The sequence below is a fragment of the Falco naumanni genome, chromosome 6, assembly GCF_017639655.2.
Source record: "Falco naumanni isolate bFalNau1 chromosome 6, bFalNau1.pat, whole genome shotgun sequence".
In the NCBI taxonomy this organism is placed as follows: Eukaryota; Metazoa; Chordata; class Aves; order Falconiformes; family Falconidae; genus Falco; species Falco naumanni.
The window spans coordinates 61,171,561-61,184,748 of NC_054059.1; the positions used below are offsets into that span (position 1 = coordinate 61,171,561).

General features: G+C 40.7%; 1 protein-coding gene across 2 annotated transcripts in view; it reads left to right on the top strand.

The window, feature by feature from the left end:
* CEP85L (centrosomal protein 85 like) overlaps positions 1–13,188 on the top strand; it is a 120,000-nt gene that overhangs the window by 6,267 nt on the left and 100,545 nt on the right. The window contains exons 1-2 of one of the 2 annotated variants that reach the window (XM_040597476.1): positions 805–1,052; positions 11,083–11,244. Coding sequence is in view for 1 of the 2 variants with exons in the window: in XM_040597475.1 (XP_040453409.1) it covers positions 11,083–11,244 (162 nt within the window). In the remaining variant the exon portion in view is untranslated. Of the gene's footprint in view, positions 1–804; positions 1,053–11,082; positions 11,245–13,188 lie in introns of those variants that run through there. The other variant, XM_040597475.1, reaches the window with a different exon arrangement.

A 13,188-nucleotide genomic window follows, 5' to 3' on the forward strand; every position in this document is an offset into this window, starting at 1 on the left:
AGGCAACATTCTCTGCAGCATCTGGCTTGGTTGCCTGGGCTTGAACATCGTATTGATTGCACAGCTACGCTCAAGTGACCTATTTCTCTGCAGCCAGCCATGCTGTAAGTGGCACTGCATCTTTCTTGTCCTCATTCCCCAGGGATCTTTGCTGTTTTTTGATAATTGAATGATCACTCTGTAAAAGGAGGCATTAACACAGATAAAGGAAGGGCAAGCATTGAGAATTCTTTCTTTCTTTTCGAGGTAGGGTATTCCCTGAAATGTGGAAAGGATGTGACAGGTGAACCCCTCCTTTTGTCTGAAGGGGTGTATATGGGTGGATTGCAGGGTACAATTTCATTTCACAGCTGAAATAATCTGGTGGGTAGTAGCTCCCACGCTTCTGGGTACTTCCACCCGCTCTAGCACTTGTTCAGCCTTATGGCAAGCTAGTTTGGGAAGCTGGACCAGGAGGATAATAAAGTTAAACAAATACTGAAGGGGGGATTTCCAGTTGCCTGACCCCAGTATGAGACATTGCAGCAGGAAGCATCTATGTCAAGTGGGTACAGAATACCTGAAGTCACATGGGCTGGCTCTTGGGTCAGCTGATGGATAATGGAAAAACCTAGCACCATCTTGCATCGCCACTGCTGATAACATCAGGAAGTATATAGTTAATCCTCAGATTTACTGTGAAGGCCAAGGAAGATTTAAGAGAGAGGATCAGGAAAAAGTGACATTAATTCCATTGGACAGTGTAGCTTCCACCTATTAGTAGACTTGCATATGGGTTGAAATGAGTTGAGAAGAATGGGTAATGACTAGAGAGGTAGTAGGAGACCATCTCATTTTGCTGAGGAAGGGCAGTGCAAGTAGTGTCAAGGAAAAGTCGTGCTGCCTCTTTATCGATGAAAATACCTGAATGAGACTTAACAGATGCAAGTAGAAAAGCAAATGATGCTTTTAAAACTTTCAACTTCCTAATATGTAAAGAGACCGGTGGTGTAGTATTCAGACAAGAAACATTCTTGAGTCGTCCTGGAGGCAGATCTGAGATTCCTTATAAGGTATCATTATGTTTTTAATGTCTGCTTTACTCCTTTTGTAGCATAGTTTCCAGATGGTGTGGAAAGTTGCAGCTTTTACAAATGTTTCAGAATAAATAAGCTTCCCCCCCCCCCCCCCCCCCCCCTTCTTTAGAAGATGGTATCTTTTCTTCTGAATGCCTACTCTACGACAAAGCTATTTATACATTTTGGCATTTTTGAACCTTAGGAGATGTTCTTATAGTTAAGAATTAATGCTTTATATAAAGTACAGTGACTAGCACTGATCAAAGGCCTGACAGTTATGTGGGTAGTAAGAAAACAGTGGGAGTATAGTGACCCAGCTAGAAGCACTAAAAGGCATTGAAAATGCCATTTCTTAAAACTTCACTGCTTTTGCTAGAGACTTTATGGAAAACAAAGCTAACAGTTGTGATCTTAACCTCTTTCTAGTTACTTAATTATGCGAAAATCCAAACTGAACAAGGGCTTTAGTGTGGTCGGTAGAATTATTGAAAAGTTTTAAATCAGAAGTGATTATAGTTGTGAAGATGACAAGACAAGAAGTACTGGTTTTGACTAGAAGTGTTCTAGGTAGGGTTGGTGTACAGTGTGAAGGATTATTATTTTTTTTCGAAAACTACTGTTCTTTTGTTTTAAATTCCAGAGTATCGTGCTTGCTTATACTGAATAGGTGTGAGTGGAAGCAGAGAAGCTGAGCTTGGGGAAAAGTGCCCTATGGCATGAGCTTTGGAAATTTGTAAGAAAAATCTCCTAATGACTTAAGTGAAGTCAGAGTTTCATCCTTTTAACACAAATGTCGCAATGTGGGAAGTCCCTTACCTGATGCGCATACCTTCTCTTGGCATGCACTGAAACTGTAGTCTGGAGGCTCATTCTCTGGTATGTCCATATTAAAGTAGATCCTGTTGTGTGTATAATGCACATTAGACCTCTTTAAAAAATGATGGAGAAATTTCTAGTGTTATGTGAGTGAAGTATTTAAATATTTTTTTTATCTCTGTCTTCATGTATTTTAGCATCAAGGATATCTTTAGATCTGATTACAAGGAGGAGGGAAATTACGCTCTTTTTCAAAAAAAGTAAGACTGCTAGACTCCTGTATTTGATCCACTCTGGTAAGTGTGGGAGCTGCTTAAAACCATTTAGTATATTTTGACTCATTCTAGCAGCTATACTTACTTCACTTTTGCCTATGCACAGAGGAGAATGAATTAACTCTTTAAACAGAAAGAGGGAGGACAAAGGTGATTCTGCAAGAAAAATCTTGGAGTGGCAAACAATTTGGAGAAAAACTTACCTGATTGTGGTTTTGAATGCCATTAAAGTTAAGCTGCAAGAAGGGCTGAATCATAGATGTAATCTGTGATTGTCTTTTTCTTTGTGGTTTGTTTGTTTTTTTTTGACAGGAAGAGTATTCAGCTGGTCACCTACAAGTGTACAGCTTTTTAACACACTCTAGGAACTGACTGCATGTCCTGAGGGCTCGCTGTTCAAAGTTTGTTTAAGCATAACTTAATGTGTTTATTTTCCTGGATGTTCCCCTCTTCATATTTTAAGTTTCAAGTTCAAAAGGTAGTCTTCTCCTCTGCATTTAGTATATGGAAGAGAATGGAAACTAAGGATACCATTTTGTGTTTCTATGGGGTGAATAGTGCATTGACTGCAAAGACAAAGAGGCAAGCCAGCATAGCAGGCATGAGGTAATACATGTAGTCTGTGTGCCAAATGTGAAATAAGAAACATCTGCAGTTTGTGTTTTGAAGTTCTGTTTTATGCAAATGGTCTATCTGGAAGTGGAAAACTCACAGGAGTGCCATCAACAATTGGACTGAATTCCTGGTCTTGCTCCTGTTAGTGATGAAATGAAAGGAAACCTCTTTCTTTCCTGACAAGGGTAAGAATTGCATCATTGGGTTGATATTAAATAACTACAGCTAAATCCTGTCTGTATAAAAATTATAAAGTGTCTTATGAATTTGAATTCTTGTTTTACATACTTTCTAGAACAGAAACCAGGAAAGCCTAGACCATTATTACATACTGTGTCAGTCTAAGGATTTTTTACCCTTCTAGCTAGCAGTATGCTGCACTGAACACAGCTTTCTGCTAGTTGAACAGATTTTGGCCTCCACAGTGAAGCCAGCAGAGATTTATGCCTATCTTGCTCCAGTTTAGAATCTGCCTTAATGTGCAATTTGGCAGTAGGGATAAGCCTGGTTGCTAGCTAGTTGCTGCTAGGCATCAGAAGTGTGCCTGGATGTTCCCACTCCCTCCTTGGCACTGCTTCTAGTCTGACCCCTTGCTGAGCCAGCTTAGGAAATCAAATTAGCAGATAACCTTTTTTTGTAAGCAGGGACAGTTTGTCCCTGAACCACTTTCTGTGGAGTCTGGAGTGGCAGGGCTTATGCTGGGAAAGCAAAAGTGAGTATGTGTCTGGGAGAGGTGACCAGCCTTTGCGTAGCAGCTGACCACTGGATCCAATTAGCTCTAATGTCAAATGGCGTTCTCAGCTCAAACCCATTTTAGCCAGCTGGACTCGTACGGAAAGACAGAGCTGGGCACCTCTTACTTTCTGTGGACTCTGGTGTGGGGGGTTGATAGAGAGTGAGCTACCTGATGATGTCTTTAACTGCCATTGGCAAGATTCTCTAAAGCTTGTCTGTCAAACTGACATATTCTTCCTAGTTCTCATTCTTTCTTCCGGATTGCATACTGCCCTGCATGAGAAAACTTACAACTTGTTGTACAGTGCCATACACATTTGTCAGGTCATTAAAAAAAAAACAAACTAATTTGTGACACTTCACACTGAAATACTGTTTTGTATAAAGACAACAATTTCATAGCTATAATTATCTATGGTGAGAGATTGTATGTTAAGCCACTTCTGGAGGGTGGGGTGGGGACGGACACACCAAAATGGATCAACTTTTATTGAGGAATTCCAGAGGAAATAGAAGCCGGAGGTTTGGTGACACAGTCTACTTAAAATTTCGCTCTCAAGGAAGTTTATATTCCTTTAAATATGACTGTAGTCAGGTTCTTCTCATTGATACTGCCAGTCAGGCTTATGTTTACTTTGAGAATTTTCTTCTTTGGGTTTCTCTCTTCTGCTTTCATTTTTCTCCTCTACTATTTTACGATGTATGTCTGTCTGTCTTTCTTGAATTCTTGTGCACGGAGGACAGGCATGGGCCTTCGTATGCCAGGCAGTATGTTACCAGGCTGTACAAGTAAAAATGCTGTTAAAAAGGTCTCTCTCTCTCTAGGTAGTCTTCTGCTTAAACTCTTGCACTTCTTTTTTTTCTTTGCCCACTTCCTTCTAACTCTGTACATTTTTATCTTCTTACCTAGGATTGCTTTAAAGCAGGGGTCCTCAAACTATGGCCCCCGGGCTGGATACGGCCCCCCAGGGTCCTCAATCAGGCCCCGTATTTACAGACCCCCCCGCCCCCCCCCGCCGGGGGTTGGGGGGGAAACCAAGCAGCCGCAGATGACTGCCTGCCACTGCATCCGCGCCGGCCCCCTGGTTAAAAAGCTTGAGGACCCCTGCTCTAATCCATTTCCAAGTGAAAAACTAGGAGAACTTGGTTAAATATTTGCAGGCTCTGTCAAGAGAGCCCACTAATGAAGGATATGAGTCCTCAGGTTGAATCATACTTTAGCTATCTGACATTGTAAACTGCTTTTGAGAAACTGAAATGTAAAAATTCATTAGTTAGGGCTGTCATTTCATCCCAATTCGCCCTGCTCCTTTTTTTGCACGTAGATTAAGCCGTATTATCCACCTACTCTCAGCTGTATTCTTGTGAGAGAATGGACTAGGACCTCAGGTCATGGCCAGCTGGCAGAGCCTTGAGCTTCCACCACCTCCAGAGTGTTTGTGAAAAGGGTCCTGAAATCTGGACAAAGCATTAGAAACCCTCTCAGCAGTGGACTGCTCATCTCAGAAGACAAGTTAAGATTGTAGACCTGGAACTTGTTTTGGACATTTTTATTAATAAATGCTGCAGTTTGTTTTGCAGAAGGATCATAGATATCAAGTGCATCTAGCAAATATTTGTCTCTGGGTTGAGATGCCATTTTTTTAACATTATTTTCAAGAGTATTTAGTTGGCCATATAGGTTTTCTTTTTGCCTGCGTCTCAAGGAACACTTACGTACCTGGTTATTTTTTTGTGTCAATAGATCAGATTGGATGAGTCCAGCTTATCTTTTGTTTCATCTTTGACTGAAAGAGGCTAATGTTGCACATTCTATCAGATGTCAGCTTTTTTTAAAAAAGAACTACCCAAACACCAATATTAAAAGTGTTACCTAATCTATGTTGAAGTATGACATCTGCCTGTCTACTTTTAGATAGTTGGGTGGGTTTTTTTCATTTTAAGTTCTCCTGCCTTTATTTCCTCTTCTCACTATTTGTGCTGTCTTTCCAGCAGTTGAAAAAATTAGGGTATTTATTGGCAAAGAATTTCTGAATGTGAAACGTACACCGAACTGAGGTTTTCTTTAATCTTTTAGCAGTAATGGTCATCCATCTATGATGAGTAAACATAAATGTTTTCCAACTGAAGTAAGTTTATTCCTACAGTACAGCAAACAGTTCAGAGTGACCATTTGTGGGTTTCTTTGTAGACTTTTCCTGTTGAAGAGATATGTGGTTACTTAGCCCTGTGGGACAGGGAGAGAGTGAAAAGAGAGGCTGTGAAACCTTGAAGGATTTGTTGGGGGGGGGGGGGCAGTTGCAACTGGCATAAGTTCTGCAACGTTGGGGACTATATGAGTAGGTGTGGGAGAGCTGGATTGAAGGAGGGTTGTCTTTCAAAATACGTATGATCTAGCATAATTAGTAGGGTTTTGGGTAAAGTTGTTGATGGTGAGGGTGAACCAAGTAAGTTTGGCAGTGTATTTGGGCTGAAATGCTGACTTTTTTCCTTGGAGGAGCTTCAGGCAGTCTTCAGTACCATTGTGGTGTGAAGTGTTACTTTACAGCCTGGTCACATCCATGATGACTAGAATGAGCTTTGCATAGCTGTCAGTTTTGATACTATTGTAAGGTGCCCACTTCAGAATCCTTTGACTGTAGAGATCTACACTGGCTGTCATGAGTTGTTTGCTTCTGGTCACAATCTATGTCAAAGTCATGGTGTGGAATAGGAAAAATGGTACCCTTAATTTAGGACATATCTGCTGTGAAAACCCGGTTACATCTTCTGTTGTTGCTTTCCATTCAGCGTCTGGGTAAAATAACAGCAACAAAGCTGTCACTTAAAATAATGTTTTACATTTAGGCATGTCAGGGGTATTTTAGGAACCAAATATAAAGATGGTGGTGTTATTACTTTGTGTATGTATATCATGTGGGATCTGTGCATGCCACTGAAATTAGTGGTAATGATCCAGAATTAACTAGGTGCCTTCCTGCCAGCAGTTAGCTGACAGCATTCTGTAATACACAGAAAAAGATAACATGTTTTTGTGGAGTGAAATTTCAACAACTGTTCTCTTTTAATAAATAATCTACTTCTTGTACTTTATATATACTTGGTTGTTACTTGATCTGTTTTAAATGCTTAGGCTGGAGACACAATACTATGTTGGTATATTTAACTGGCCAAATTCAAGATGCAGTCAACTGCATAAACAAGGCTTTTGCTGAGGTTTGTTTGGGATCTTAGATGTATTTTATCTGTTACGTTTGGTATTGGAAATTATAGCCAGGTAGGATGACACCTTTCTTTCTCTTCTGTTAAATGCTGTAAAATGTAGATTTTTCCTGACCCAGTAAGGAATGATCATAGTCAGATGGTAATATACAATTTAGCAGCACAAATATCTATTAGAGGGTTTTGCTTGCTTTTTTTTTTTTGCCCTACCTTGTATGGTGGGCAAATGGACACTAGCTGTTGATGGGCAGATTTGAGATTAGAGCAGCAGGGTAAAGCAGGTGTGTTAGCTGAGCAGTGTGGGGACTCTTCTGTGTCTCCCCCTGTTATGCTGGGTTCTTTTAGTGTAGATTGTTTGCTGCGTGAAGAGCTGTTGAGAAGGAGATGGGGAACACAGAACAAAATGTATAGCGATTGGTGATTTTTCAGGACTACACTGGGAAGGTGATGAAACTAATAAATGAATTTTTAAGTGGTGATTTGGACTAATGGGGTCTAGAAGGTCTTGTTTTATGGGTTAAGCTTCCTTATTGCAACTTATGTAATTGCCTTCCCTCAGTGATGGGGGAGGTCTGTCTGGCACTTTGAATTGGGTACACATGACTTACTGTTGAGACTTAATTATTGAGTTTGTTTCTATTCTCTTGTTGCTTTTATTTGGCCATTTATGGGAGTGGGTTCAATGAGCTTTTTTCAAAGTGCTTTTGCGTGTAGACAGCTTATTTTTGTAATGGCCTTCTACTGTGCAGAATCACTGTTGAGCCAGCAAGGTAAAACAAGTATGTGGATGTGCCATGACACTCCTGGAATACGTTACTAGCTATCTTTTAAAAGATACAGCATGTTTTATGTCAGGACTCTTGTGGGAGGCAAAGAGAAAGTGTTCCTTCAAGTGATCACGTGCAACTGTGTTCTGTTGGCGTGTCTGAAGTTAAAAAGCGCACACTGTTTAACTATTCAAACTCTAAACCAATTCTCTTTCTTCAGATGTATGCCTTCTAAATGCGGAGGCAGCTCCTGAACAGTAGAAGCCCAGTGAGCGAGACAATGAGACTATTGCACCCCTTTCCAGCTCCTGTCCGTGCCCCTGCGTACAGGATGGCTGTAAGGGAAGGCAGTGACAGCACTGTGGGTGTGCTCCTGCTGTGCACAGCCAGCTGTGCATTAGAAGGGGAAGCAAGAGGAGTGCCTGAGGAAAGAGACCCTTCTGGGGCCCAGAGCACGGTGCAGAGAGACTTGAGTATTTCCCTGGAGAGACAGATGGGATCTGGCAGGCCTGTGCCGAGTCAAAGCTAATGAACTTTTGTTGGCCTCATGCTGATCTCTGTGTAGCTGTGGATGTGTTGCAGCATTTAGCTCTTCAAGCCTACCAGCTGAAGAATCGGCTTCATGAGTTAACTTAGAAATGCTCGACTGCCCCTGGATGCAAAGGTGTTCCAGAAAATGTTAAATTAATTCTGTGTTCTGCCAGCAAGTCTCCCTGGACCTGTGCCTCAGCACGACACTTGATGCTTGGTGTGTGTTCCCAAGCCATCTGCGTGTAGGTGTAAAATAGAGAATAGATTATAGTAGGGTGTTTTGTGATGCTTTTTACTTACTCAACTTACAGTATCCATAGAGATCCCGATGGGCATGACTGTCTGCCCTTTCTAGTATGCTAACCCTTTTTGCTGAGTCTGGTTGCACTGTATTGTTGCATCTTTTGGGATATATTGCAACAACATGTTTGGAACATGAGAGACTCTGGTGAGATATTAGGAGAATCCTCTTTGCAGGGAGTAAAGTTAAATGTTGGAACAGGCTGCCCAGAGAGGTGGTGGAATCTGTGTCCCTGGAGCTGTTCAAGGATCAGCTGGATGGGGCTCTGAGCAGTCTGATCTAATTAGCTTTGCTTTCAGCTGAGGGTTAGTGTAGATGACCTCCAAACATCCTTTCCTATCTAAGTTACTCTCATTCTGTGGTATTTTTCCTCAAAGTTCCACCAAAATGTCAAGTATATCTCCCTTTTAGGGGGCTTTGTATGGATGGTTATAGGTTCACATACTGAACATCTGTCTAACAAAGAGATCTAAAGAGTTTAATGCTTAATGCTGTGTTGATTTAATGTGTAGTAGCGGTAGCATTATCTGCTGCATTTCTTTTAATTTTTTTTAATGCTATAAATGCTAAAATGTCACCAAAGAGTTGTATTGTGGAGAACAGCGTAATAAAGGGTAAATGAGACTAAATTTCTCTTCCTGTAAATGTATTTTAAATGTCTCCTGAATCAGAACTGTCTCTGACTTAATTAGCTTGGGCTCCCATAAGTCAGCTTTTACTCTTGCTGGAATAGCTAGATGCAGCTTTAGAAGTATGAAGTGGAGCTCTTGTGGAAAGTAGACCTATTTAGGAGGAGGGATGGAAAAATTATTTTTCCCAAAGCAGCCAGAGTGCTTAGTAAAAAATGTGCTGGATGGTGGGAGAAGAAGAAATGTCTGTTTCCCACCAGCTGTATGCAAAACTATCACATCACAGTATGTTAGATGGTGATGAAGGATGGTATGGAGAATGACACCTGGAGTGGTATTTGCTTAGGTTCTTGGCAGGGACCACCTTACAGGGTGTGATGGATGAGCCATGAGCAGTTGCGTTTGTCTGGCTCCTCTGGTCTTCTCTTCTGCTGCCTTACCCTTGGACTTGAAAGCTCCTCAATGGAATAGTTAAGAGACTTTTTGGGAGGAAAAGCAAAAAGTTTAAGGAAGAGAAGGAAATACATTGCACAATGTATGGCTAAAGCAGAATGAAGAGGAAGGAGAATCAAGTGTTCCTGAAGATTGAGAAAAGATAGGAAAATGTGTTAAAGGGAAGAAGAGGCAGTAACCTCAAAGGAGAATGAAGTTAAGACAAATGAGATGGACAGGCATATCTAAGACCTCCAAAAACCTTAGAGGAAGTGGACTGTCTTAGATGTCAAGTTACAGTTAAATAGTGCATACAGTAAAGAAGCATGTTCTATCTCCTCAATTTACAAGTGGCAAGCAGCTGTAACTGCTCTGGCTATTAGGTCTAGCGATTTGGGGACCATGTAGATACATGTGTGTGGGGTTATATATATATACACACATATGTATTCATTTTTACATCCTTTCTGAACTATTGAATTTACTGGGGAACAGTACAGCTGGAAATAGCAATGATCTGCAGATGTCATTGCAGAGGCAAATTGCTGTTACAACTTTGAATGGGCACTGCTGAAAATGTTTAAATGACCTAAAAATAACCACATGTAGCATAAGAGACATTGTATGTGAACTGATAGTTCTTCATGAGTCATTTCCTTCTGAAAGTGTTATGCAAAGCTGACTGCTAGAGGGGGGTTGTATGTATGTGATTATATATATAAATCAAGAGCAGGCCGTGCTTTTTCCAAGGTTCTTTATGTAGCTCTGCTGGTTTGGAGTGCAAACATGATGATCAGTATTGTGCATGTAAACAATGCTCAGATTTAGATGTTGGCTCTTGGAAATGGTGATGGTCCTATGGGGTTGTACTCTGGTGTATTTTCCCTTGAGACTGACTATGAAGTAGGCCACACGTTCTCAAAAATTCCTTGAACAGAGGAGCTATTTGTTGCTCTGAATTGTGCTTTAAAATTTAATATTTTAGTGATTACTTAAATAAAAATAACCAAAATTAAACAAAGCACTAGATGGATAGATGTCTCAAAGACAGCCTGTGTGCAGTTGCTGTGTACCTGCTTAAGCTGGTAGTCTATCTTTTGATAACTGAAAACTACTGATAACAGTGAACCATAATGTATTACTTTAGATACAGGGTTAAAATAAAGCTACAATGGAATTGTTATCACCTTGGTCATGTGGTTCATGCACAGTTGGAAATGACTGTATTTCACTGGCCAAACCTTCACGTGTTTTCTGTCCTAAAATTTGTTTATTTCTCTCATTATGTTTAAAAACTTGTAGTGCAAAATTCTGCTCTGAGTTGAGAAACAGTTCTAAGATAAGAATCATATGATAAAGGTCCTGTTACAGTTAGTGCAAGAACTAACTGTATGTTAGTTCTTGTATGTATGTTAGGTCATGTTTTTAAATAGTGAAAATATATTTACTGGAACTTTTTGGGAAGCTTCCACCTCGGACAAGGATTTTCATTACCACCACCCCACCCCCCCCCCCAAAAAAAAAAAAAAATCAAACCACCCTCCCCCCCCCCCCCCCCCAATCCCAATAAACCCAAATGGCAGAGTCTGGCTCAAACCTGAACTATGAAACATAGGATTCAGTTTTCATCTTGACTGGTATTTTGTTGTTGACTTCTGTACTGTATCTGTAATGACAGACTTCTGGCTTCCTTCTTTATAGGCTCAGATTATTCCTCAGTGGGATGGTTACCTGGTACTGAATCCCTGTGGCAGTCCACAACCATTTCATCAAGCAGTCAAAGCAATCCTGTCAGAAGACACAGTATAGCTTCCGACAGCGGGGACACTGGGATTGGTACCTCCTGTTCTGATAGTGTGGAAGGTGAGTTGACACTCTCAAATGTTGGATGTTTCTGAGGGAGAAACAATCCAAAATGTTTTAAAGGTATGTTTCCCAAAATAATGGTACTTCTACAAAACTGTTGGGCGCATGCAGTTCTTTGTTTTCCTGGCTGGATCAAGTAATTGTTTTGGTGAGGTTTAATTAATTTCTTTCTGCATGAGTTGTGTGCATTAACTTGAATCTCTGCCACAAAGCCGGTACTTAATTAGATCTTCTGATAACTGCGGTTGCAAGTGCCAGATTTATACAGAGAAGGGATATCCCATACTACAGCACTTGATTAACAAGTGGTAGAAGCAGAAAAACTTTTGAGGGAGTTGGTGAAAGGGCAATGCTTTCTGGTGTTTTTTGTGTGTGTCAGCAAAGAAAGCTTGCTCTTTGGGCTGAGAGGAAAATGGGGCGTGTTTTCTTCGCATTTCTTTGTTCTGATGGGATATGTATGTACATTTTATTGCTTTATATTTGACACATAGTCAAAGATCTTTAAGGAGAATCAACAGTATCTACAGATAGTTAAAACTTACTTTGGACTAAATCATGACTACTCAAAGTTGATTTTTATCAGGGAGGGGTTCAGCCTCTAAAGTAGCAGCATCTACATAACACTGGCATCCTCCTTATGGCATGTGTCACTGGCAATAATCCTGAATGAGAGAGAGACTAGGCAGTAGTAAGGCTTGATGTTTTCTTCTTGCACAGCCTTATTTCCCCATAAGATTTTCAAGACGAAGGTAACAACAGTGGAACTGTGATATAATTTTCTCCAGTGCCTTTCTATGCCTGGTAAAATTTTCAAAAGCGGTAGCTGAAATGTGGAAGAACAGGAGGAATTAGTAGAAATGAAGTAAGGAATGCTGAATCAGTGTGAGAGATGGAAGTCTGTATAGGGGGGCTGGGCATTCCTGAGGAGAGGTCTGAATGCCTCAGAATCCTTTCCATCTCTCCTGTTGCATCTGCCTGTTGCAAAGGAACTCCACAGGGGAGTCCTTATAGCTTTCTTCATCCTTACTTTAATTTCTAAACACTCATTTGCTTTGGCAAAATAAAAGTTTCACTCAAATTCTTGGATGTAAAATTGAAACACTAAATAGTTATTAATGCAGAAGCCTTACTGCCTTTATTTTTTTTTTTTTTAGAAAATGTGGGGAGAATAGACCTCTTATGGGGTGTGTGTGTGTGTGTGTATATGTATTTTTACAATCAGACTCACCCAAGTGTTGCACGATAGTATTTTAAGATGCAGTATTTGAATTAAAAACGTGCTTTCCCCTCCCCTCCCTTTGAGGGCTTCCCCATTTGAAGGGGGTGGGGTGAAGGAGAGGAAATGAAACGGCACCTTCTCGTCAGATGTCCTCCTGGCTAAGAGGAGAACAGAACAACTGTTCTTGGGGGCAGGAGGGAGGGATGGCACACTGATACAATCACAGTTTTGGTAGGCGTTTATTACCGGTTAACTACTAACTCTGTCTATTTACATGTGCTTAATAGATTGTTATTATGAGCTGCTTTTGGGGCTTAAAGTAAAATAAAGGGGGGAAAAGTTGCAACAACAGAGTTAATGAAGTTTGTGACTGGCAATGCTTGACAATGGTCAGTTCTACTGTATCCTTAATGTTACTGACTTCCTGCCGTCTTGTTTGAAAAACTGTCAGTAGCAGAAAAGAGAATGTTAAAGAAAACATGAGGGAAACCTAAATGTAAAATGGAAGTTAATGGAAGGAGCATATGACAGGTTGGAAATAGAATGTATACGTACATTTTTAGCGGAGAGTGCTGTTGCCTATGATACCTAGTTGTCTGCATGTCCCAAGCTGCTCCCTCCCCACATCCATGAAAAGAAAAGGGTGTCATTGTGGTGTGGGCTTGCTAGGTCAGACTGGCAGTTGCAGACTATGGTGGCCATCTGCTCTCAGTGTGGTGCTT